This window comes from Saccopteryx bilineata, chromosome 2 (assembly GCF_036850765.1).
Source record: "Saccopteryx bilineata isolate mSacBil1 chromosome 2, mSacBil1_pri_phased_curated, whole genome shotgun sequence".
NCBI classification, from domain to species: Eukaryota; Metazoa; Chordata; class Mammalia; order Chiroptera; family Emballonuridae; genus Saccopteryx; species Saccopteryx bilineata.
The window spans coordinates 148,957,050-148,983,646 of record NC_089491.1 but is presented as its reverse complement, the minus strand read 5'-3'; the positions used below and the strand labels follow the sequence as shown (position 1 = coordinate 148,983,646).

At 39.3% G+C, this 26,597-nt stretch overlaps 1 protein-coding gene across 4 annotated transcripts in view; it reads left to right on the top strand.

Moving 5' to 3' along the window:
* NELL2 (neural EGFL like 2) overlaps nucleotides 1–26,597 on the top strand; it is a 513,811-nt gene that overhangs the window by 94,174 nt on the left and 393,040 nt on the right. Inside the window, exons 1-3 of one of the 4 annotated variants that reach the window (XM_066258164.1) lie at nucleotides 11,615–11,633; nucleotides 12,328–12,413; nucleotides 12,865–12,993. In XM_066258164.1, the coding sequence (XP_066114261.1) occupies nucleotides 12,359–12,413; nucleotides 12,865–12,993 (184 nt within the window). In that variant the 5' untranslated portion in view covers nucleotides 11,615–11,633; nucleotides 12,328–12,358. Of the gene's footprint in view, nucleotides 1–11,614; nucleotides 11,634–11,697; nucleotides 11,713–11,916; nucleotides 11,953–12,327; nucleotides 12,414–12,864; nucleotides 12,994–26,597 lie in introns of those variants that run through there. The other 3 variants (XM_066258165.1, XM_066258166.1, XM_066258163.1) reach the window with 3 other exon arrangements.

Below are 26,597 nucleotides of genomic sequence, written 5' to 3'. Positions count from 1 at the left end.
GATTGGGGAGGTTGTGACACAGGATCTTACCAGACACCTACCAGATAAGGTACTCTACCAAGACTGGTAGATGTAGCAGCTCTACCTAATATATAGAAACAAATGCAAGGAGGCAGCCAAAGTGAGGGAACAAGGAAACATGGCCCAGATGAAAGAACAGAACAAAACTCCAGAAAAAAGAACTAAACAAAATGGAGACAAGCAATCTACTAGATGCAAAGTTCAAAACACTGGTTATAAGGATGCTCAATAAACTTAGGGGAAGAGTAGATGAACAATGAGAATGTCAATGAAGAGATAGGAAATAGGCCCTGCCGGTTGGCTCAGTGGTAGAGCGTCGGCCTGGCGTGCAGAAGTCCCGGGTTCGATTCCCGGCCAGGGCACACAGGAGAGGTGCCCATCTGCTTCTCCACCCCTCCCCCTCTCCTTCCTCTCTGTCTCTCTCTTCCCCTCCCGCAGCCAAGGCTCCATTGGAGCAAAGATGGCCCGGGCCCTGGGGATGGCTCCTTGGCCTCTGCCCCAGGCGCCAGAGTGGCTCTGGTCGCGACAGAGCGACGCCCCGGAGGGGCAGAGCATCGCCCCCCCCCCCCCCGTGGGCAGAGCGTCGCCCCCTGGTGGGTGTGCTGGGTGGATCCTGGTCGGGCGCATGCGGGAGTCTGTCTGACTGTCTATCCCCATTTCCAGCTTCAGAAAAATAAAAAATAAAAATAAATTAAAAAAAAGAGATAGGAAATATAAAGATGCAACAAGAAAACATAAAAAATTAGTTAGAAATGAAGAATACATTACAGGGAATATATACATATTTCGTTAGAGTACTCCATAAGTATTTAATGTTTCATAATGCTTTATATATGCTATTTTTATTTATATTTTAAATTATTATTTGCTAGTATATAGAAATGCAATTGATTTCTATATGATGACCTTGTATTCTGAAACATTGCTAAAGCCACTTACTCGTTCTAATAGCTTTTTCATAGATGCTTTGGAATTTTAAAATGTAGATGACCAAATTATCTAGGGAAAATTCTTATTTCTTCTTTTCCAATGTGAATGACTTTTATTCATTTTTTCTTGGCTCGTTTCATTGATTGAAATCTCTAATATCATATGTTACTTTGTTAATGTAGAATCTTTAAAAATATTCTTTATTAGATTGAGAAAATTTTCTTCAATTTTTATTTTACACTGAGTTATTTATTTTATCACCAATTCTTGTTGAATTTAGTCAAATGCTTTTATTGCATCAATTAATATGATCATGTGATTTATCTTCTTTAGATTATGGATATATAATGGATTACATTGATTTATTTTTAAATATTGAATTAACTTTTCATTTCTGGGATGAATTGCCCTTTGTTGCAGTTTATTATTTTTTAATTTATTATCAGATTTGATTTATTAATGTATATATATTTTTCTGTGACAGAGACAGAGACAGAGATAAGGACAGATAGGGACAGACAGGAAGGAGGGAGATGAGAAGCATCAATTCTTTGTTGTAGCACCTTAGCTGTTCATTGATTGCTTTCTCATAACGTGCTTTAATGGAGGGGCTACAGCAGAGCAAGTGACCCCTTGCTCATACCAGTGACCTTGGGCTTCAAGCCCAGTGACCATAGGGTCATATCTATGATCCTACGCTCAAGCCAGTGACCCCACGCTCAAGCTAATAAGCTCAGGCTGAAGCCCGATGAACCTGTGCTCAAACTGGCGACCTTGGGGTTTTGAATCTGGGCCCTCTGCATCCCAGTCCAATGATCTATCCATTGCGCCACTGCCTGGTCAGGCCTAATATTTTCTTGAAGATTTTGCATGTATGTTCAAAAGATATATTCTATGTTCATGTTCAAAAAGTATATTTTGTATCTTTGTCCTTGATTTTTTTTTTGTTTTGTGTTATTTGTGTCTGGTTTTGGTATGAGTAATGCTATTCTTATTATGAGTTGAGAACTATTCCTTCTTCTATTTTCTGAAATATTTGTGGATAGTTGATTTTTTTCTTCTTTAAATGTTTAATGGAATTTGACACTGAAACAATGAGACTGGAGATTTTTTTTTTTTTTTTCATTTTTCTGAAGCTGGAAACAGGGAGAGACAGTCAGACAGACTCCCGCATGCGCCCAACCGGGATCCACCCAGCACGCCCACCAGGGGCGACGCTCTGCCCACCAGGGGGCGATGCTCTGCCCATCCTGGGCGTCGTCATGTTGCGACCAGAGCCACTCTAGCGCCTGAGGCAGAGGCCACAGAGCCATCCCCAGCGCCCGGGCCATCTTTGCTCCAGTGGAGCCTTGGCTGCGGGAGGGGAAGAGAGAGACAGAGAGGAAAGCGCGGCGGAGGGGTGGAGAAGCAAATGGGCGCTTCTCCTGTGTGCCCTGGCCGGGAATCAAACCCGGGTCCTCCGCACGCTAGGCCGGAGACTGGAGATTTTTATTGATTATGAGAGAGGAATGTTATAAATTTCTTGTGAACTTGTCTATCTTTTCTTCAGTTCTGCCACCATTTCTATGAGTTGTTTTTTTTTTTTTTTTTTTTTTTTTTTTTTTTTTTTGTGATAAAGACAGAGAGAGAAAGATGGAAAGAGACAGAGAGAGGGACAGATAGAGACAGACAGATGGGAAGGGAGAGAGATGAGAAGCATCAATTCTTTGTTGCAACATCTTAGTTGTTCATTGATTGCTTTCTCATATGTGCCTTGACCGGGATGGTGGGGGTGGGGGTGGGGGCTACAGCAGACTGGGTGACCTTGCTGAAACCAGCAACCTTGGACTCAAGCCGGTGAGCCTTGCCCAAGCCAGATGAGCCTGTGCTCAGGCCGGCAACCTCGGGGTTTTGAACCTGGGTTCTTTGAGTCCCAGTCTGATGCTCTATCCACTGCGCCACTGCCTGGTCAGGCTGTTTCATGAGTTTTCAAGATTTGCTATTAGGATATACATGTAGGATTGTTATGTCTGTTTTGTGAACTGACCCTTTTCTTATACTGCGGTAGTTTTCTTTGCTCTGAAATTTACTTTTTCTGTCATTAATATAGTCACTCCAACTTTCTTTTGATTCATGTTTGTATAGTATATATTTTCTTAATTCTTTACCTTAAACTTACCACATTATATCTAAAATATAGTTAAGTCGCCTGACCTGTCGTGGCACAGTGGATAAAGTGTCAACCTGGAAATGCTGAGGTTGCCGGTTCAAAACCCTGGGCTTGCCTGGTCAAGGCACATATGGGAGTTGATGCTTTCTGCTCCTCTCCCCTTCTCTCTCTCTCTCTCTCTCTCTCTCCCCTCTCTATAATGAATAAATAAAATCTTTTAAAAAAAAAAGGAGGCATATTCCATTCTGACAATCTTTTCTCTTAATTGTTGTGTGTAGGTCCTTTACATTTAATCCAATTATTAAGAGGTTTAGATTTTGGTCTACCATTTTATTATTTCTCTTCTATTTGTCCCTTCTATTTTATTTCTCTTAACCCTTTCCTGCTCCTTTTCAAGTTATTTGAATATTTTTTAAGTATTTTATTTTATTTATTGTATCTTTTTGAATAGCTTTTTAAATTGGTGTTCTAGAGAATAGAGTTTACATTTTTAATTTTTCACTGTCTACTTGGAGTCTATATGTTACCACTTCAGTTAGAATATAGAAACTTTGCTATCCTATACCTCTCTTTATTCTTATCTATTTGTGTTGTGGTTATTTTATGTATCAAATCTACACCCACTGAAACTCCTTTGGAGAGTTTTAAAATATGTTATTTTCAATCCTTATAGTAGCTAGAGAAATGGCTCCCTGATGTCCCTACCCTTGTCCCCAGAATTTGTGAGTATGGCAAAGGAATTGTGCATATGTGATTAAGTTTAAGGGCCTTCAGATGAAGAAATTATCCTAGATTATCCAGGAGGCCCCAATGTCATCATATAAATCTTTCAAACATCATATAAGACTTTTACAAACTTTAGGCAGAGAATCAGAGAGAAGCAGTTGAGAAAGTCTTAGCCTGATGTTGCTGGTTCTGAAGATAGAAAAAATAGACAGTGAGCCAAAGAATGCAGACACTGTAGAAAGTGAAAAAGGCATGGAAATGGATTCTTCCCTAGAGTCTTTCAAAAGAAATAGAGCCTTGTTAACACTTTGAGCTTAGCCTGATGAGACTAGTGTGAGATTTATAATCTCAGAACTATAACATTATGCATTTGTGTCATTTTAAGCCACTAAGTTTGTGGTAATTTGTCATAGTAGCAATAGGAAGCTAAAACAAACATCAAACATGTTTTACAGGACTCAAGAGGAGAATAGTCTATTATGTTTTTCTAGATATTTACCATTTCTGTTGTTATTCCTTCATTCCTAATATGCTCGTTGTCTTTCTGTTATCATTTCTCTTCTGTCTGAAAAATTTCCTTTAACAATTCTTTAAGAGCAGGTCTGCTGGTAAGCAGTTCTTTAAGATTTTCTTCATCTGAGAATGTTTTCCTTTATCTTCATTCCTGAAAAGTATTTTCACCAGATGTAGAATTCTGAGATGACATAATTCCTTGAGCACTTTAAAAAATGTTGTTTCTTTTCTTCTGGGCTTCATGGTGTTTGATACAAAGTCTGCATTCAAATAGTAGCTTTTTTTTAAAATGAGAAATGTATTGATTTTCTCTAGTTGCTTTCAAGATTTTTTTGTTGTAGTTCTTTCTATTGTTTTATTAATTTGATTATGAAATGGCTGGTCTTAGATTGCTTTGAGTTTATCCAATTTAGGATTGGTTGAGCTCCTTGAATTTGTGAGTTTGGTTATTTGCCCAATTTGAAAAGTCCTGGGGCATTATTTCTTGAAACACGTTTTCTGTACTAAATTCTTCTCTTCTAGGACTCTGTGGAATTTAAGATTCTTTTGGTTTTGTCCCTTTGGTTTCTGCTGCTATATTTATTAAAAAAGGAAGAAAGAGAGAGAGAGAGAGAGAGAGAGAGAGAAAGTAAATAAATAAATAAAGAAAGAAAACAAACCCCTTTCCTCTATTTTGCAGATTGAATACTTTCAATTGAGCTATTTTAAAGCTCACTGACACTTTTCTCTGTCATTGCATTCTGCTACTCAGCCCGTTCTAATGGGTTTTTAAATTTCAGTTATTATGCTTTTCAGTTCTAAAATTTCCATTTGGTCCTTTCTTATATCTTCTATTTCTTTGATGCCACTTTCTCATTTTCATTTATTTCAAGAGTGCTTGCCCTTATCTTTTGGAGCACTTTTTATAATAGCTCTTTAATGTCTTTTTCAGATAATTTCAACATCTATGTTATCTTGGTATTGATTTCTGTTGATATGTATTTTTCTCATATAAAAGTTTCCCTGTCTTGCCTGACCAGGCAGTGGTGCAGTGGATAGAGTGTCGGACTGGGATGCAGAAGACCCAGGTTTGAAACCTCAAGGTTGCTGGCTTGAGCATGGGCTCATCTGTTTTTAGCAGAGCTCACCAGCTTGAACACAAGGTGGTGGCTTGAGCAAGGGGTCACTCGGTCTGCAGTAGACCCCCTGGTCAAGGCACATATGAGAAAGCAATCAATAAACAGCTAAGGTGCCGCAAGGAAGAATTAATGCTTCTCATCTCTCTCTTCTTGTCTATCCCTCTTTCTGTCTCTCTCTGCCTCTGTCCAAAATAAATAAATACATAAATACATAAATGTTTTCCTGTCTTTTTTGTATACCAAATAATTTGAAATTATATTCTGAACAGTTTAATATTATGTTATGAAACTCTGAATTTTGCTAAGTACAATGAAGAATGTAAATCTTTTTTTTTTTTTCTTCCTTGCATTTTTCCAAAGCTGGAAACAGGGAGGCAGTCAGACAGACTTCCGCATGCGCCCGACTGGGATCCACCCGGCATGCCCATCAGGGGACAACGCTCTGCCCATCTGGGGCATCGCTCTGTTGCATCCAGAGCCATTCTAGCACCTGAGGCAGAGGCCACAGAGCCATCCCCAGCGCCCGGGCCATCTTTGCTCCAATGGAGCCTTGGCTGCGGGAGGAGAAGAGAGAGACAGAGAGGAAGGAGAGGGGGAGGGGTGGAGAAGCAGATGGGCACCTCTCCTATGTGCCCTGGCCGGGAATTGAACCCGGGACTCCTGCACGCCAGGCCGATGCTCCACCACTGAGCCAACTGGACAGGGCCTGTAAATCTTTTTTTAAGCTGGCAATGGACCCAGTTGAATTTCGGTGGCAAGTTTTGACTAACCTTCTTCTGCTGTTATTTCAAAGAATTTGTAGTGTGTTCAAATTTATCCCATGTGAGTACCACCTAGAGTCCAGTATGTGACTTGGGTCTTGGTCTATTTCTTAGAAGTACTCACTGCCAATATAGTGATACTTCAAACTTTGTTTTTCTTTCTCTGCCTTCTATTATCAGAGTCCTCAAAGAGTCCATTCATCTGTCAGGTTTGATAATATTTAGTAGGAAAAAGAGGGTGGAGTATGTTTATTCTATCTTACTAAGAATCTCATGACATTCTTTAATTTTTTGAAGCTTTTAGCTCTTGTTTGTTTGAATATTTCCTATAACACTATCTGCTTCCATTCTCTCTAGTATTTTTTTTTTTTTTTGAGAGAGAAAGAGATAGAGAGCAGGAAGGAGGGACAGACAAGGAGAGAGATGAGAAGCATCAACTCATACTTTTGTCACCTTAGTTGTTCATTGATTGTTTTCTCATATGTGCCTTGACCAGGGGGCTCTGGCCAACCCAGTGACCCCTAGCTCAAGCCAGTAACCCTGGGCTCAAGCCAGCGACCTTAAGTTTCAAGCCAGCGACCTTTAGGGTCAAGTCAGCAACCATGAAGTCATGTCTATGATCCCACATTCAAGCTGGCAACTCCATGTCCAAGTTGGTGAGCTTGTACTCAAGTTGGTGAGCCCATGCTCAAACTCAATGAGCTTACTATCAAGCTAGCGACCTTGGGGTTTCAAACCTGGGCCCTCAGAATCCCAGACTGATGTTCTATCCACTGAGCCACTACCTGGTCAGGCCTCTCTAGTCTTTTATTCCATATCTATGTGTAGTGTGTGTTGGGTCTTCTAATTCTAACATTCATATTTTGTTCATCCTTTCTATCATTTTATCATTCCTGCCACATTTTCCATAATATTCTCAGATCTCATTTTTTTGTTCTCAGATATTTTTGTTCACTAATTTTAGCTCTGTTTTATCTGTTGCTTATTATAGCCAATAGATTTTTTCAGAATATTTTTATTTTTAGAAGTTTTATTTGCTTTCCTTTGAAATCTGATTAATCTTTTCTCATACAACTCTATTCTTTTATTATTTATTCTATTTCTCTAAAAAAATCTGATTATTTAAACATATTTATACTTTAAATCAGATTTTTCTGACATTCTGAGTTCATAAGCATTCATACTAATTCTCTTTTCCTCTGTGTTTCCTGTCTTTCATGTTATTTTATTGTAATGCAATTTAGTATTAATATTTTGTATTCTTATCATCAGAAAATTTCCTCTTTTATGCCAGAAATTGTGGGAGGTCCCTGAATAGATCTTTTGATTTGCTTCTTCAAGAGAGTTTGAGCATTTTATGTTAATTTCTGATTTTAAAATTTCTATACCAGTGGGGAGTATAATTTTGGACCTTGTACCTGTAAGTGGCAGGTAGCAGGGTTTGGGATTTGATATTTATTATAGGTGTTTCCCACCTATAGTCACAATGCAGCTGACAAGCATTTTTGTTACTTCTTAGGCCAATGTGCAGAAAATTTTGCTTCTTTTTTAAAATAGTATTATCCTTCAAAGTTCCTTATTTTTATCAGAGGAATCAGTAACATTTTCACATCTTTGACTTTGGACATAATTCATTTTTTTTCTAGTTTTTGTGTGGATGTTAAAAATCCTACCCCTTAGGGCCTAAGCTAGGCCCTGGCTGATTGGGTCAGTGGTAGAGAGTCAGCCCAGCATATGATGTCCTAGGTTCAATTCCCAGTCAGGGCACACAGGAGAGGCACCCATCTGCATCTCCACCCTTCCCCCTCTCACTTCCCTCTCTTTCTCTCTTCTGCAGCCATGGCTCGACTGGAGTGAGTTGGCTCTGGGCAAGGATGGTTCCATGGCTTCCACCCCAGGCACTAAAATAAGGCTCTGGCTGCAATGGAGCAATGCTCAGATAGGCAAAGCATCACCCCCTATTGGGCTTGTTGGGTTAATCCTGGTCCGGACACATGCAGGAGTCTCTCTCTGCCACCCTTCACTAAAAAAAAAAAAAAAAAAAATAATAATAATAATAATAATTAAGAAAAAAAATCCTACCTACCTTTTGTCTTAGTTTCCCCGTTGAGTCTGAAACCCTGTGTCCCATCCTCTCCCAATCAGTGCATCAGCTACTCTTTTCTTCACCAATCTCTAGTTAAATTTAGAGCTCATACAGGAATAAAAAACTTCTTGAACACTTTATTTAGCCTTGATATGCATTTATGGTAGAAGGGGAGCCTCTCAGGGTCAGTAGAGTCTACCATTTTGACTGAGATTTTTATTATGTGGTTAGTAATTATATTATTTTTCTGTGGATGCTGAAACACATCAGCACAAATTCAGTTGATTAAAACAACACGGATTTATTATCGTATAGTTTTGTAGTTTAGGAGTCTAAAATAGATCTCACTGGGCTAAAATCAAGGTATTGTCAAGGTTGTGTTTCTTTCTGGAGGAAATAGGGAAGTGCCACGGACCAGCGCAGCTCCTAATTCTGGGTTTTGAGTGAGAACAGTGCAGAATTAAGAAAATAGATTCATTAAGAAAAACAGATGAGATCAGGAGGCCTCTTCAATGCTGATGGCAAGATCGGAGTGCCCCTTAGCCCCAGTTTGCTTTATTACATAGCCATATGCAAATCAAGGAAGTCCTTGATACAAAGTTACACATCTGAGGCAAAAACAGGAACTTTCCCAAGGCATAAACAGGAATCCCCCCACCACCACGCATAAATGAAATCAACCAAAACTGAGCAAACAAAGAGTAAGAGGAAGGGCATATAAATTGGTCCAGCAATTTAAGGAAGCAAGTGAAGTGGGTGCAAATACTCAGCATCATAGCCAACATGGAGGTGGAGGAGGGAGAATTTAGCCTTTTGCTAAGCCTCGAATTTACAAAGGCTTTTTGCCATTTACGGTCCACAACAGGGAAGAATCCTTTTCCTTTTCATTTCTAGCTGATAGGAACTGCCTAAGTACCTTGGTCTTAGTCTCACTATATTCTTCTATCTTCATAGGAAGGGCATATTTTTCTCTTATTGCACTGCTCTGGTCTTCTGTCTCCCTCTTCCATATTTAAGGAACTTTGTAATTAGATTGGCCACACCCAGATAATCCAGGATAATCACCCCATTTTAAGGTTAACCCATTAGCAATTTTAATTCCACTTGCAACCTCAAGTCCCTTTTGCCACATAAAATAACCTTCACAAATTGTAGAGATTAGAACATGGGCATGCTTTTTGGGAGGTGGGGAGAGAGAAGAGAGGCATTATTATTCCTACCAAGTAAAAGTTTTTCACATTGTCTAAAAGAAGTTTCCGTGTATATTGATTTAACACAACAAAAAGGGATGTTAATAAAGGGACCAATGCGGTTGTAAAGTTTCTGTATTTCAACTAAAGTGATAACATGGATTTTAAGCAGATGATGAAAAGTTAAATAGTATGTTGTCTTCCCTAGAACACCAATTTTAAATGTTACAGAATAAGATATTGTTAAAAGACATAGATAAAATGAAACGCTAAAAATACTGATGTTTAGTGAGTAGGGAACAAGGGTGCCATTAATCATCATACATGGCAAAGGACAGTCCTATCACAAACTATCCAACCTTAAAATGTCAATAGCTCGAAGGTTGAAAACCCCTATCCAGGCTGAGAACCCCTGTCCTAAATAATACAATGACTTAGCTTTAATACGTTTCTCCAAAACTTTGTACTTTTGTTTCATAGAAACAGCTCTCTCTGTACTCATCTTTTAATGGTTTCCATAAATTTAATTGTATCATGTAATTTCAGTAGTAGGTTCAACTATAAGAATTTTGGGTACAAAATATTACTCTTCTGGAGGGAGCAAAAGTGTATGTGTGTTTATGTGTGTGTGTGGGGGGGGGTACTAGAGACAAGCTTACTAACCACCAGCTTCCAGCAAGTCATAGGTGAACGTCAGAGAGCCTGGAGGGTCCCCTAGTTGTATGATTTGGTAGAATACAAGTGGGTTCGGAGAACCTTTAGATGTATATATATACATATATATATATATGTATCCATATAGTAACTTCTCTCTTTCATTTTATCTTCTAGTAGAAGTTTAAGTAATGAAATTATTTAAAATGTATTTTATGGAACTTATAAATACTTATTACAACTCAGTATTTTAGATGTAATGCTATAGAAATATTTTTGATTCCTGATGAATAATGTTTGAGTTTTTCAATTCAATTAAATTATTTTGTGTAGTTTTGCAAATGTAGGAAGATTTATACAACAATACTTTTACACATGTAAGTACTGGAATATTTCTCAAAGTTTGCAAATTAGAAATAGAATTAAATGGAACATTTGCTATGGAGAGAGAATTAAACATTAATTTGGAAAAACTTCCAGATTCTATTTTCCCTTTAAAAATTTCAAGGACAAAGCTAAAAATGTCCTTCTCACCCCACTGTAGTGTACTATAGTATGATATATATTGCTCAGCAGGAGCCTAAGACTACCCAGTAGGTATTTTGGTAACTAGCCATGTAGCCGGTTGAAGAACTCAGAATCTACTTGTACGGATGAGAAGTTAAGAAACTCAATTGATCTTTGTATAAATTAGCATTTTAATCGCTTTGAAACTCATATTTTTAATATGGGTGTTGAATATCGTTATTCAAAATTCACCTCAAAATTTTAGGGTTATAGTGAAAATATTATATGTCACCAACCATGAATACCCTTTTGCTTGCTGAGAATTAGACCTTAAATGACCTCATTACTACCTTTAGGCCAGGGCATGTATGTTGAAAGGATGGGTAAAGAGCATTCATGAATGTGATCAACAATGGGGTGGTGACTTTTCTTTCTTTCCCAGGCTCGGTCTCTCTCTCGTCCATTCATCTTTTTCTTTCTTTCTTTCTTTCTACTGGTTCTGATGCCCTAGCCTTTTGCAGGGTGCTTGACCTGGAAAAGTAGAGCCCTGGTCTCTGCGCTGTTTAGCAGGGGGCGCAACGAGGTCCCAGAGCTGTCCATCAGCTCCTGGCTGAGTTCTCCCCTGCTAGCTCTGCGCCGGCGAAGCTCTCCAGCGCCCCGCCCCGGGCAAGGAACCTCCCCTGTAAGGCTCCGGGGGCTTCCTAGGCTTGCCACGGGTCTCCGCCAGTCTCTGTATTGCCCAGCTCCACCTTGGGAATCGAGCATGCTTTGGCAACCCTCCCCTGCTCATCCCTGAGAGGAAGTCCCCTCTCCAGTTCCCGGGGCTGCTCCAGAGCTCTGCGCACAATCTCACGTTCGCGGGCTTCCCTTCTTTGCCTAAAGGGCGGGCGAGCCTGTCTCCTTCTAGCTTTGCATTCTGCGGCTGGGTGGGTCTCTTCTCTCCTTCTGTCTTTCAAGACTCGCGCCTGAAATTAAGGGGTGAGAGCGAAGACGGCTCATCAAGTTAGCACCTTGAATTTAGATCTTTCGATCTCAAAGGGAGGTTGGCTTTGCCCAGGTCAGCGAGAGAGGGACCGGAGAAGGTGGAGGCTACAGCTACTCCGGGCCGGCTAGACGGGGTTGGGGAACCTAGGAGCCCGTGCGGGAGAGGGACGCGCAGCGCCCGGCCTCGCCCTCGGCGGTCCCTCCCTTCCCTTCCTCTCCCCGCCTCCCCGGCCCGCCCCTCCCTCCCCAGAGGAGCCGTCTCTCTTCCGAGCCTCTTCGGGCGCTCTCTCCATTGTCTCTGTCTTTACAACAGGTTTGGGCGCAGGGAAGACCTTCGGGTGCGGGGCCGCCCCAGCCCAGGCTTTCTTGAGGCCACCTCCCTTCCGGGTGTGCGTGCCTTCTGCTTTTATTCGGGCTCCGGACCGAATTCCCCCGCAGAGCAGCCTCCAGGCGAGTCTAACCCCTCTTTCTGGGCCCCCTCGCCCGGCTGCCTGGGCTCTGCTGGTGGGAACGGTGTGCGCCTTGGAGGGTCCAAGTTCTTCACGTGCCTGAGGGGTCCTCCCTTTTTTATCTTAGGCAACCAAATCGTACTAATTCTACTAATCAGTAAATCTGAGTCAGCGGCAGGAGGAACAAACGCTATTTTCCCGCTTGATTCCAAGAACACCTTCAATTTTTATTTTTAAAGAGGGAGACGATGGACTGAGCAGATCCACACCATGGAGTCTCGGGTCTTACTGAGAACATTCTGTTTGATCTTCGGTCTCGGAGCAGGTGAGTGGCCGCAGAGCTGGGGCGGGAGGGGGAAGGGATGGCTCCGGACTCAGGGTAACCCCAGCTGGCTGAGGACACCTTGCTTTTTCTCCACCCGAAGTAGGTCTGAAGTGGGAAGCTTGGCATAGGGGGCGGGTTTGAATTTGGATATTTTTTTCTGTGCTCATCTTGGAGACGGTAGGGCAGGTCACACTCCTAGTTCAAGGTCTGAGAGCCTTAAGGGAACTTTGTACCCAGAGGGGTTTAAAGTAGGTCACAGAAATGGGTACGGGTGCTTCGCTATTTAAAGCTCGGCTGTTGATCTCAGGTAAGGCTCTCCTCTCAGAAACAGAGTCGCCTCTCGCCTTCAGTTCTAATGTTGTTTCTCAGAAATAGTTCCTTGCTGCCCTGGTGGAAGAGGCTTGAATTTTGATGGAGCTTTTCTTTCTTTTCTTTCCCCCACTCCCACCAGTTTTGGGGCTTGGTGTGGACCCCTCCCTACAGATTGACGTCTTAACAGAGTTAGAACTTGGGGAGTCGACGGCCGGAGTGCGCCAGGTCCCCGGGCTGCATAATGGGACGAAAGCCTTTCTCTTTCAAGGTATGAAGAGCTTGCAGAATCCCCTCTAAGGTTCAGTTCGGCTAACCCCGGGAGGAGTTGGCGTCACCACTCCTCTGTATTGCCTCCTGAATGACAGAATCGGAGCTGAGTTGTGGAGGGGTCAGTGTGAAATACACACACCTTCCATCTCTTTTTAAATGGCTTGGTTTTTCTCCCCTCCCACCCCCTCTTCCTTCTTACTTTGTACTCTTGCCAGTTCTAATGGATAGTGCCTTAATTACTGTGCAGAAACTCCAATGGCAGATGGTAGATTTTAGAGTCTGGGGAACAATGAATTATAACACAAATGCCTCATTTGGGTAAAATTGATTTAGGTAGGAAATAGGATAGCTTAATCTTAGTTCAGACACTGCTCTTTTGAAGTTTCAGGTACAGTGGTGCCTGGTTGGGAGGAATTTCTTTATGAGGGCAGCTTTCTGGAACATTTAATACCTCTCAATAGGTTTATCTACTGTGCATCACAAACAATATATTTCAGACCAGATTCCTGGTTGGAAGATCATGATTCTTCCTTCTCCCTCAATGACAAGAGAGAGACAGGAAATAATATTTTTTAACAATTATTTTGAAAATATTTCAAATAAGTGTTAATTCAAAAAGTATCACCATTAATTGTATACTTAGGATTTTAAAACTTTTTTTGAAGTCAGGGGGCATTGACACCAATGTCTACATTTTAAATTATATTTAAATGTATTATATAGTGATGAACAAATTCCAATGCATCCAGCCTTCAGCTTTGATTCACTAAAGCAGTGGTCCCCAATCTTTTTCGGGGCCACGGACTGGTTTAATGTCAGAAAATATTTTCACAGACCGGCCTTTTGGGTGGGACGGATAAATGTATCACGTGACCGAGACAAGCGTCAAGAGTGAGTCTTAGACGGATGTAACAGGGAATCTGGTCATTTTTAAAAAATAAAACATATTTCAGACTTAAATATAAATAAAATGGAAATAACGTAAGTTATTTATTCTTTCTCTGCGGACCGGTACCAGATGGCCCACGGACTGGTACCGGTCTGCAGCCCAGGGGTTGGGGACCACTGCACTAAAGGATGGCTTGGTTTGTGAAAAGGGGCTGTAATAAGAGTTTCTAAAAGGTAGCTAACCACATACAGCAAGATTAGTTTCACATGTGGTGAAGTATAGATGAAGGCAAAGTAGAGAAATGGAGTTCAGTGTAATCTAGTGGACTGACTAAAGCATCGCCCCACCCCAGCCAGGCTTTTTCCTGTTGTGATTTTGGTGTCTTGGCTTCAAAATGAGTGGAACTCACAGTTTCTAAAAAGTTGGACATACAAATAAAACCACTTCAGCAAATCTGCCACTAAGAAATAGGCATAAAACTTAAGGGATTCTTTAGTGGTGCTATTGCCTGATATAGCCAGTAAGTGTCACCATGGACAGTAACACCAAAGCTTACAGTTGCAGAAGGAGGAAGTTAGGACGTTGACATGTGTTGCATTTATTTAAAACAAGTTTACTCTTATAAGAAATTAAAATGTTTTTATTAAGGTGAGCCAACTTAATATTTTTTGTGACAAAATTTAATTTTACTTATTTTATTTTTATTACTTAAAAGTCTTTTTGGGGAGAAATTGAATCTTTTAAAAATAATGACCAAATCTAATGAAATAAAACCAGACTGTCAAAAAAATTAGGAGTAAATAGAAGGGTCAGTAAGGTTGAATTTCTGTTTCTTTTTCTTTTTTTTCTTTTTTTGTACCTTTGATTTTCAATCCCTGTGAACTGGATAGAAAGTTATTTCAGGACTGCCTATTTGTGTAACTGGAGAGCTCAAAAGCTAAAGCTTCTATTAAACAAATGGTGTTTAATTTAAATGCCCTTAAATTTTTCCAAGTTCCTTTAAATTATATTAGTGTTCTTCATATCTGAAGAATGTTTGAGCTGTCACAAAGAGAAACCTTCAGGACTCTGCATTCTATGTTCTGATGCTAGACAATTAGACAATTTCTAGGAAATAGTATCAAGTGACCAATATCTTTTTCATGGTTAATTTTCTAAAAGGAACGTTTAGCATTCATTTTTATTTAGATTGCCAGTTCTTCAAGTTAGGCATTGTATTGGAAATATATAAATCTCATTAAATATTTATTCTTTGAATTGTCCATATTAACTACATATCAGTGCACACTAATGAATTGGTTATTTTTGTTTCCTTGTTGGTACCAAGCCCAATATTTACGATTTTCAACCTTTTTCATTTTATGGCACACATAAACTAATTATTAAAATTCTGTGGCACATCAAAAATATGTTAGACTTTTTGTCAATGTGACAAAAAATAGGTATAATTTTGATTCACTCACACTGGACAGCTATTGTTATGTTGGCTGTTGTCATTTTTTCATTTGACAATTTAAGGGAAAAGAGGTCAGTACCCCTGATGGGATAGACAGGTTTTGCACCTTTTAAATTTTTTTGTGGCACACCGTTTGCAAATCTCTGATTTAGAGTAAATGCCTAACAAATACAGTATATGCGATTTGAAGACGTAAAATTCCATTTTCTGCCAGTGAACTTATTTCATGTAGTTGATCAATCAGCAAGTATTTGCTGTTTGCTATGTTCCCAGAAGTCATGTATCTCTGATGTACTGATTATGTTCTAATGATTTCTTATATTCTAAGATTTAGATTTTGAAATGGACAACAGGTAAACCTTTGGCCTTGCATTGTAGTTACTTTGGAAAGGTCTTTTCCCCCCTATTATAAGAATGTGGAAACTGTTTTTAAGAAGTTGGTTCTTTTTTTTTTTTTTGATCTAAAAATTTCTTTTATTTTCTTTTTCAATAAAAAATAACCTTTTAATGGGTTGATATTGATAAATAACAGTACATAGGTTTCAGGTGAACATTTCTATAGCATTTGTTTCTTAATTATTATTAATTTTAATGGGGTGACATTGATAAATCAGGGTACATATGTTCAGAGAAAACATCTCCAGATTATTTTGACATTTGATTATGTTGCACACCCATCACCCAAAGTCAAATTGCCTTTGTCACTTTCTACTTGGTTTTCCTTGTGCCCCTCTCTCCTCCTCCCTCTCCCTCCCCCCGCATAAACACCACCCTCTTGTCCATGTCTCTGAGTCTCATTTTTTATGTCCCACCTATGTATGGAATCATATAGTTCTTATTTTTTTCTGATTTACTTATTTCACTCAGTATAATGTTATCAAGGTCCATCCACATTGTTGTAAATGATCCAATGTCATCATTTCTTATGGCTGAGTAGTATTCCATAGTATATATGTACCAAAGCTTTTTAATCCACTCGTCCACTGACAGACACTTGGGCTGTTTCCAGATCTTCGCAATTGTGAACATTGCTGCCATAAACATGGGGGTGCATTTCTTCTTTTGAAATAGTGCTATGGTGTTCTTGGGGTATATTCCTAAAAGTGGGATAGCTGGGTCTAAAGGCACTTCGATTATTAATTTTTTGAGGAATCTCCATACTGTTTTCCACAGAGGCTGCACCAGTCTGCATTCCAACCAGCAGTGCAGGAGGGTTCCCTTTTCTCCACATCCTCGCCAGCACTTATTCTGTGTTGTTTTGTTGATGAACGCCATTCTGACTGGTGTGAGGTGATATCTCATTGTGGTTTTAATTTGCATTTCTCTAATGATTAGTGATGTTGAGCATTTTTTCATATGTCTATTGGCCATCTGTATGTCCTCTTTAAAAAAGTGTCTATTCTGTTCTTTTGCCTATTTTTTGATTGGATTGTTTGTCTTCTTGGTGTTGAGTTTTACAAGTTCTTTATAAATTTTGGTTATTAAGTCCTTATCAGATGTATTGTCAAATATGTTCTCCCATTGTATAGTTTATCTTTTTATTCTGTTCTTATTGTCTTTGGCTGTGCAAAAGCTTTTTAGTTCGATATAGCCCCATTTGTTTATCCTGTCTTTTATTTCACTTGCCTGTGGAGATATATTGGCAAATACATTGCTGCAAGAAATGTCGTAGAGCTTTTTGCCTATGTTTTCTTCTAAGATGCTTATGGTTTCACGGCTTACATTTAAGTCTTTTTTTTTATTTTATTTTTTTATAATTTTATTTTTTTAATGGGGTGACATCAATAAATCAGGATACATATATTCAAATATAACAAGTCCAGGTTATCTTGTCGTTCAATTATGTTGCATACCCACCACCCAAAGTCAGATTGTCCTCTGTCACCTTCTATCTTGTTTTCTTTGTGCCCCTCCCACCCCCTATCCCTCTCCCATTCCCCCCACCCCCCGTAACCACCACACTCTTATCAATGTCTCTTAGTTTCACTATTATGTCCCACCTACGTATGGAATAATACAGTTCCTGTTTTTTTCTGATTTACTTATTTCGCTTCGTATCATGTTATCAAGATCCCACCATTTTGCTGTAAATGTTCCGATGTCATCATTTCTTATGGCTGAGTAGTATTCCATAGTGTATATGTGCCACATCTTCTTTATCCAGTCATCTATTGATGGGCTTTTTGGTTGTTTCCATGTCCTGGCCACTGTGAACAATGCTGCAATAAACATGGGGCTGCATGTGTCTTTACGTATCAATGTTTCTGAGTTTTGGGGATATATACCCAGTAGAGGGATTGCTGGGTCATAAGGTAGTTCTATTTTCAGTTTTTTGAGGAACCACCATACTTTCTTCCATAATGGTTGTACTACTTTACATTCCCACCAACAGTGTATGAGGGTTCCTTTTTCTGCATAGCCTCTCCAACATTTGCTATTACCTGACTTGCTAATAACAGCTAATCGAACAGGTGTGAGGTGGTATCTCATTGCCGTTTTGATTTGCATTTCTCTAATAGCTAAAGAAGATGAGCATCTTTTCATATATCTGTTGGCCATTTGTATTTCTTCCTGGGAGAAGTGTCTATTCATATCCTCTTCCCATTTTTTTATTGGATTGTTTGTTTGTTTGTTGTTGAGTTTTATGAGTTCTTTGTATATTTTGGATATTAGGCCCTTATCTGAGCTGTTGTTTGAAAATATCATTTCCCATTTAGTTGGCTTTCTGTTTATTTTGTTATCAGTTTCCCTTGCTGAGCAAAAACTTCTTAGTCTGATGTAGTCCCATTCATTAATTTTTGCCTTCACTTCTCTTGCCATTGGAGTCAAATTCATAAAATGCTCTTTAAAACCCAGGTCCATGAGTTGAGTACCTATGTCTTCTTCTATGTACTTAATTGTTTCAGGTCTTATGTTTAGATCTTTGATCCATTTTGAGTTAATTTTTGTACAGGGGGAGAGACTGTAGTCCAGTTTCATTCTTTTGCATGTGGCTTTCCAGTTTTCCCAGCACCATTTATTGAAGAGGCTTTCTTTTCTCCATTGTGTGTTGTTGGCCCCTTTATCAAAAATTATTTGACTATATATATGTGGTTTTATTTCTGGACTTTCTATTCTGTTCCATTGGTCTGAGTGTCTATTTTTCTGCCAATACCATGCTGTTTTGATTGTCGTGGCCCTATAATAGAGTTTGAAGTCAGGTATTGTTATGCCCCCAGCTTCATTCTTTTTCTTTAGGATTGCTTTGGCTATTCGGGGTTTTTTATAGTTCCATATAAATCTGATGATTTTTTGCTCTATTTCTTTAAAAAATGTCATTGGAATTTTGATGGGAATTGCATTAAATTTGTATATTGCTTTGGGTAATATAGCCATCTTGATTATATTTATTCTTCCTAGCCAAGAACAAGGTATATTCTTCCATCTCATTATATCTTTTTCGATTTCCCTTAACAATGGTTTATAGTTTTCATTATATAAGTCCTTTACATTCTTTGTTATGTTTATTCCTAAGTATTTTATTTTTTTTGTTGCAATCGTGAAGGGGATTATTCTTTTGAGTTCCTTCTCAGTTGTTTCATTGTTGGCATATAGAAAGGCTATTGACTTCTGTATGTTAATTTTGTATCCTGCGACCTTACTGTATTGGCTTATTGTTTCTAGTAGTCTTTTTGTGGATTCTTTGGGGTTTTTGATGTATAGGATCATATCATCTGCAAAAAGTGATACCTTTACTTCTTCTTTTCCGATATGGATGCCTTTTATTTCTTTGTCTTGTCTGATTGCTCTGGCTAGAACCTCTAGTACCACATTAAATAAGAGTGGAGAGAGTGGACAACCCTGTCTTGTTCCTGATTTAAGGGGGAAAGCCTTCAGTTTAGTGCCATTTAATATGATGTTAGCTGATGGTTTATCATATATGGCCTTTATCATGTTGAGATATTTTCCTTCTATACCCATTTTGTTGAGAGTCTTAAACATAAAATTGTGTTGTATTTTATCGAAAGCCTTTTCTGCGTCTATTGATAAGATCATGTGGTTTTTGTTCTTTGTTTTGTTGATATGGTGTATTACATTAACCGTTTTACGTATGTTGAACCATCCTTGAGATTCTGGGATGAATCCCACTTGATCATGATGTATTATTTTTTTAATATGTTGTTGTATTCGATTTGCTAGTATTTTGTTTAGTATTTTAGCATCTGTATTCATTAGAGATATTGGTCTGTAGTTTTCTTTTTTTGTGCCATCCTTGCCTGGTTTTGGTATGAGGGTTATGTTGGCCTCATAAAATGTGTTTGGAAGTATTGCTTCTTCTTCAATTTTTTGGAAGACTTTGAGTAGAATAGGAACCAAGTCTTCTTTGAATGTTTGATAAAATTCGCTGGTATAGCCGTCAGGGCCTGGACTTTTATTTTTGGGGAGGTTTTTAATGGATTTTTCTATTTCTTCTCTACTGATAGGTCTGTTTAGGCTTTCTGCTTCTTCTTGACTCAGTCTAGGAAGGTTGTATTTTTCTAGGAATTTATCCATTTCTTCTAGGTTGTTGAATTTAGTGGCATAAAGTTTTTCATAGTATTCTACAATAATTCTTTGTATATCTACAGTGTCCGTGGTGATTTCTCCTCTTTCATTTTGGATTTTGTTTATATGAGTTCTTTCTCTTTTTTCCTTGGTAAGTCTTGCCAAGGCTTTGTCAATTTTGTTGATCTTTTCAAAGAACCAGCTCCTTGTTCTATTAATTTTTTCTATAGTTTTTCTGTTCTCTAATTCATTTATTTCTGCTCTAATTTTTATTATTTCCTTTCTTCGGCTGGTTTTGGGTTGTCTTTGTTCTTCTTTTTCTAGTTCCTTAAGGTGGGAAGTTAAATGGTTCACTTGGGCTCTCTCTTGTTTGTTCATATATGCCTGAAGCGATATGAACTTCCCTCTTATCACTGCTTTTGCTGCATCCCATAGATTCTGATATGTCGTATTGTCATTTTCATTAGTCTGTATATATCTTTTGATCTCTGCACTTATTTCTTCTTTGACCCATTCATTTTTTAAAAGTATGTTGTTTAGTTTCCACATTTTTGTGGGATTTTTTTCCTCTTTTTTGCAGTTGAATTCCAGTTTCAAGGCTTTATGATCAGAAAATATGCTTGGTACAACTTCAATTTTTCTGAATTTGCTGATGTTGTTTTTGTGGCCCAACATATGGTCAATTCTTGAGAATGATCCATGTACACTGGAGAAAAATGTATACTCAGTCACTTTGGGATGAAATGTCCTGTAGATGTCTATCATATCCAGGTGCTCTAGTGTTGTGTTTAAGGCCACTATGTCTTTGTTGATTCTCTGTTTGGATGACCGATCTAGAGCCGTCAGCGGTGTATTGAGGTCTCCAAGTATGATTGTATTTTTGTCAGTTTTTGTTTTAAGATCAATAAGTAGCTGTCTTATATATTTTGGTGCTCCTTGGTTTGGTGCATATATATTAAGAATTGTTATGTCTTCTTGATTCAGTGTCCCCTTAGCCATTATGAAATGGCCATTTTTGTCTCTGAGTACTTTTCCTGTCTTGTAGTCAGCATTATCCGATATGAGTATTGCTACACCTGCTTTTTTTTTGGATGTTATTTGCTTGGAGTATTGTTTTCCAGCCTTTCACTTTGAATTTGTTTTTATCCTTGTTACTTAGATGAGTTTCCTGTAGGCAGCATACAGTTGGATTTTCTTTTTTAATCCATTCTGCTACTCTGTGCCTTTTTATTGGTGAGTTTAATCCATTTACATTTAGTGTAATTATTGATACTTGTGAGTTCCCTATTGCCATTTTATATCTTGCTTTCTGTTAGTTTTGTGTCTTGTTTGATCCTTCTCTTTCGTTTTTCTATCTTTTGTTTTTATTTGGTTGTATTCCATACATCTTTCCTCTGTTGCTATCTTTTTTATCTCATGTGCTTCTGTGGTGGTTTTTTCAATGGTGGTTACCTTTGAGTAATGAAAAGGGTCCCTACCCTGTTCATTGTAGCGAACTATTTTGTGAGTACTTTTGCACTCCATCGTCCTTTGCTACTGTTAATCTCCGTCTTCTCCCCCTCTTTCTTTTTGTTGTTGTCACAGTTTAAATTTGGTTTTATTGTGTTCTTCTTGGAGCTTTTACTTGTGGCTCTGTTTTTTTTTGTTCTTTGTATCTGATTGGAGAACCCCCTTTAGTAAATCCTGGAGTGGGGGTTTTCTGATGATAAATTCCCTCATCTTTTCTGTATCTGTGAATGTTTTTATTTCTCCTTCGTATTTGAAGGATAGCTTTGATGGGTATAGTATTCGTGGCTGAAAGTTCCTCTCTTTCAGGACTTTAAATATTGGGGTCCACTCTCTTCTAGCTTGTAGAGTTTCTGCTGAGAAATCTGATGATAATCTAATGGGCCTTCCTTTATATGTTGTATTCTTCTTTTCCCTGGCTGCCTTGAGAATTTTTTCTTTGCTGTTGGTTTGTGTCAATTTCATTATGATATGCCTTGGAGTAGGTTTGTTGGGGTTAAGAAAACTTGGAGTTCTGTTTGCTTCTTGAACTTGAGGCTTTAGTTCTTTCCACAGGCTTGGGAAGTTCTCATCAATTATTTGTTTAAGTATGTTCTCCATTCCATTTTCTCTCTCTTCTCCCTCTGATATACCTATTATTCTTATGTTATTCTTTTTGATGGAGAAGAAGTTGGTTTTGACTTCTACTATTTCACTGGGATTCTGTGGATTGCAGAGAGACAAAAGCTTTCAGACTCTGAAGATTTTTTTAAAATTAATTTTAATACAGTGAGATTGGTAAATCAGGGTACGTATGTTCAGAGAAAACATCTCCAGATTATTTTGACATTTGATTATTTTGCATACCCCTCATCCAAAGTCAAATTGTCTTTCATCACCTTCTATTTGGTATTCTTTGTGCCCCTCTCCTCCCCCTACTGCCTCTCTCTCCTTCCTCGCCCCCTCCCCAACCCCCCATTACCATCACATTCTTGTCCATGTCGCTGAGTCTCATTTTTATGTTCCATCTATATATGGATTCATATAGTTCTTAGTTTTTTCTCATTTACTTATTTCACTCCGTATAATGTTATCAAGGTCCATCCATGTTATTGTAAATGATCCTATGTCATCATTTCTTATGGCTGAGTAGTATTCCATACCAAAGCTTTTTAATCCACTCGTCCACTGACGGACACTTGGGCTGTTTCCAGATTTTTGCTATTGTGAACAATGTTGCCGTAAACATGGAGGTGCATTTCTCCTTTTGGAACAGTTCTATGGTGTTCTTAGGGTATATTCCTAAAAGTGGGATAACTGGGTCAAAAGGCAGTTTGATTTTTAATTTTTTGAGGAATCTCCATACTGTTTTCCACAGTGGCTGCACCAGTCTGCATTTCCGCCAGCAGTGCAGGAGGGTTCCCTTTTCTCCACATCCTTGCCAGCACTTATTCTATGTTTTGTTGTAGAATGCCATTCTATCTGGTGTGAGGTGTTATCTCAGCTTTAATTTGCATTTCTCTAATGATTAGTGATGTTGAGCATTTTTTCATCTGCCTATTGGCTGTCTGTATGTCCTCTCTGGAGAAGTGTCTGTTCATTTCTTTAGCCCATTTTTTGATTGGATTGTTTGTCTTCCTGGTGTTGAGATTTACAAGTTCTTTATAAATTTTGGTTATTAAGTCCTTATCAGACATACTGTCAAATATGTTCTCCCATTGTGTAGTTTGTCTTTTTATTCTGTTCTTATTGTCTTTATTTTTATTTTATTTATTTTTTTGGTATTTTTCTGAAGCTGGAAACGGGGAGGCAGTCAGACAGACTCCCGCATGCGCCCGACAGGGATCCACCCGGCATGCCCACAAGGGGGCGATGCTCTGCCCATCTGGGGTGTCGCTCTGTTGCAACCAGAGCCATTCTAGTGCCGGAGGCAGAGGCCATGGAGCCATCCTCAGCGCCCAGGACAACTTTGCTCCAATGGAGCCCCGGCTGTGGGAGGGGAAGAGAGAGACAGAGAGGAAGGAGAGGGGGAGGGGTGGAGAAACAGATGCTTCTCCTGTGTGCTCTGGCCGGGATTCGAACCCGGGACTCTTGCACGCAAGGTTGATGCTCTACCACTGAGCCAACCGGCCAGGGCCTGTTCTTATTGTTTTTAGCTGTGTGAAAGCTTTCTAGTTTGATATAGTCCCATTTGTTTATCCTGTCTTTTATTTCACTTGCCAGTGGAGATAAATCAGCAAATATATTGCTGCGAGAGATGTCGGAGAGCTTACTGCCTATGTTGTCTTCTAAGATGCTTATGGTTTTATGGCTTACATTTAGGCTTTTATCCATTTTGAGTTTATTTTTGTGAATGGTGTAAGTTGGTGGTCTAGTTTCATTTTTTTGCAGGTAGCAGTCCAATTTTCCCAACACCATTTATTAAAGAGGCTGTCTTTACTTCATTGTTTGCTCTTACCTCCTTTGTCAAATATCAGTTGTCCATAGAGCTGTGGGTTTATTTCTGGGTTCTCTGTTCTTTTCCATTGATCTATAGGCCTGTTCTTATGCCAGTACCAGGCTGTCTTGAGTACAAATGGCCTTGTAGTATAACTTGATATCAGGAAGTGTGATGTCTCCCACTTTATTCTTCTTTTTTAAGATTGCTGAGGCTATTCGTGTTCTTTTTTGGTTCCATATAAATTTTTGGAATATGTGATCTATATCTTTGAAGAATGTCATTGGTATTTTAATTGGTATTGCATTGAATTTATAGATTGCTTTGGGTAATATAGACATTTTAATTATGTTTATTCTTCCTAACCATGAGCACGGTATATGCTTCCACTTGTTTGTATCTTCCTTGATTTCTTTTATCAATGTTTTATAATTTTCCGAGTACAAGTCTTTAGTATCCTTAGTGAAATTTACTCCTAGGTACTTTATTATTTTGGTTGAAATAGTGAAGGGGATTGTTTCCTTAATTTCTCTTTCTGATTGTTCATTGTTGGTGTATAAAAATGCCTCTGACTTCTGAGTATTAATTTTATATCCTGCCACCTTGCTGAATTCATTTATCAGGTCCAGTAGTTTTTTGACTGAGACTTTAGGATTTTCTATATACAATATCATATCATCTGCAAATAATGATAGCTTTACTTCTTCTTTTCCAACTTGAATGCCTTTTATTTCTTTTTCTTGTCTGATTGCTGTGGCGAGGACTTCCAGAACTATGTTGAATAAGAGTGGTGAAAGGGGGGCACCCCTGCCTTGTTCCTGATCTTAAGGGGATTGCTTTTAATTTTTGCCCATTGAGTATGATGTTGGCTGTGGGTTTGTCATAAATGGCCTTTATCATGTTGAGGTATGTTCCCTGTATTCCCACTTTGCTGAGAGTTTTGAGCATGAATGGGTGCTGAATTTTATCAAATGCTTTTTCTGTGTCTATTGAAATTATCATGTGGTTTTTCTCCTTTCTTTTGTTTATGTGATGAATCACATTGATTGATTTGCAAATATTGTACCAACCTTGCCTCCCCAGAATAAATCTCACATGATCATAGTGTATGATTTTTTCCATATATTGCTGGATCCGGTTTGTTAATATTTTGTTGAGGATTTTACCATCTATAATCATCAGGGATATTGGCCTATAATTTTCTTTCTTTGTGTTGTCTTTGTCTGGTTTTGGAATCAGAATTATACTTGCCTCATAAAAGGAGCTTGGAAGTCTACCTTCCTCTTGAATTTTTTGAAATAGGTTAAGAAGGATAGGAGTTAGTTCTTTGAATATTTGGTAGAATTCACTTGTGAAGCCATCAGGCCCAGGACTTTTCTTTGTTGGGAGTTGTTTTTTTTTTTTTTTGTTTGTTTTTTTTTGTATTTTTCTGAAGCTGGAAACGGGGACAGACAGTCAGACAGACTGTCTGTTTGTGCCCGACCGGGATCCACCCGGCATGCCCACCAGGGGCGGGTGACGCTCTGCCCACCAGGGGGCGATGCTCTGCCCCTCCGGGGCATCGCTCTGCCACAACCAGAGCCACTCTAGCGCCTAGGGCAGAGGCCAAAGAGCCATCCCCAGCGCCCGGACCATCTTTGCTCCAATGGAGCCTTGGCTGAGGGAGGGGAAGAGAGAGACAGAGAGGAAGGAGGGAGGCGGTGGGGAAGCAAATGGGTGCTTCTCCTATGTGCCCTGGCCAGGAATCGAACCCAGATCCCCCGCATGCCAGGCTGACGCTCCACCGCTGAGCCAACCGGCCAGGGCCTGTTGGGGGTTTTTTGATAACTGTTTTGATTTCATTTGTTGTAATCAGTCTGTTTAGGTTTTCTGATTCTTCCAGATTGATTTTTGGAAGATTGTATGTTTCAAGGAATATGTCTATTTCATCTAGGTTGTCTAGTTTTTTGGCATACAGTTCTTCATAGTATTTTCTAATAATATTTTGTATTTTGTTGTGTCAGTTGTTATTTCTCCACTCTCATTTCTAATTTTATTTATTTGAGTCCTCTCCTTTTTTTCTTGGTGAGTCTGGTTAAAGGTTCATCAATCTTGTTTACCTTTTCAAAGAACCAGCTCCTAGTTTCATTGATCCTCTGTATTGTTTCTTTAGACTCTATGTCATTTATTTCTGCTCTGTTCCTTATTATTTCCTTCCTTCTACTACATTTGGGCTTTACTTGCTGTTCTTTTTCTAGTTCTTTTATATGTAGGGTTAAGTTGTTTATTTGAGCTTTTTTTAGCTTCTTAAAATGTGCCTGTAGTGCTATGAACTTCCCTTTCAGTACTACTTTTGCTGTGTCCCATAAATTTTGAGTTGTTGTATGCTCATTATCTTTCGTTTCTAGGAATTTTTTTATTTCTTCTTTGACCTCATTCTTTTTTTTTTTTTTTTGTATTTTTCTGAAGCTGGAAACGAGAGAGACAGTCAGACAGACTCCCGCATGCGCCCGACCGGGATCCACCCGGCACGCCCACCAGGGGCGATGCTCTGCCCACCAAGCGGCGATGCTCTGCCCCTCCGGGGCGTCGCTCTGCCGCGACCGGAGCCACTCTAGTGCCTGGGGCAGAGGCCAAGTAGCCATCCCCAGCGCCCGGGCCATCTTTGCTCCAATGGAGCCTTGGCTGCGGGAGGGGAAGAGAGAGACAGAGAGGAAGGGGGGGGTGGAGAAGCAAATGGGCACTTTTCCTATGTACCCTGGCCAGGAATCTAATCCGGGTCCCCCGCACGCCAGGCCAACGCTCTACCACTGAGCCAACCGGCCAGGGCCT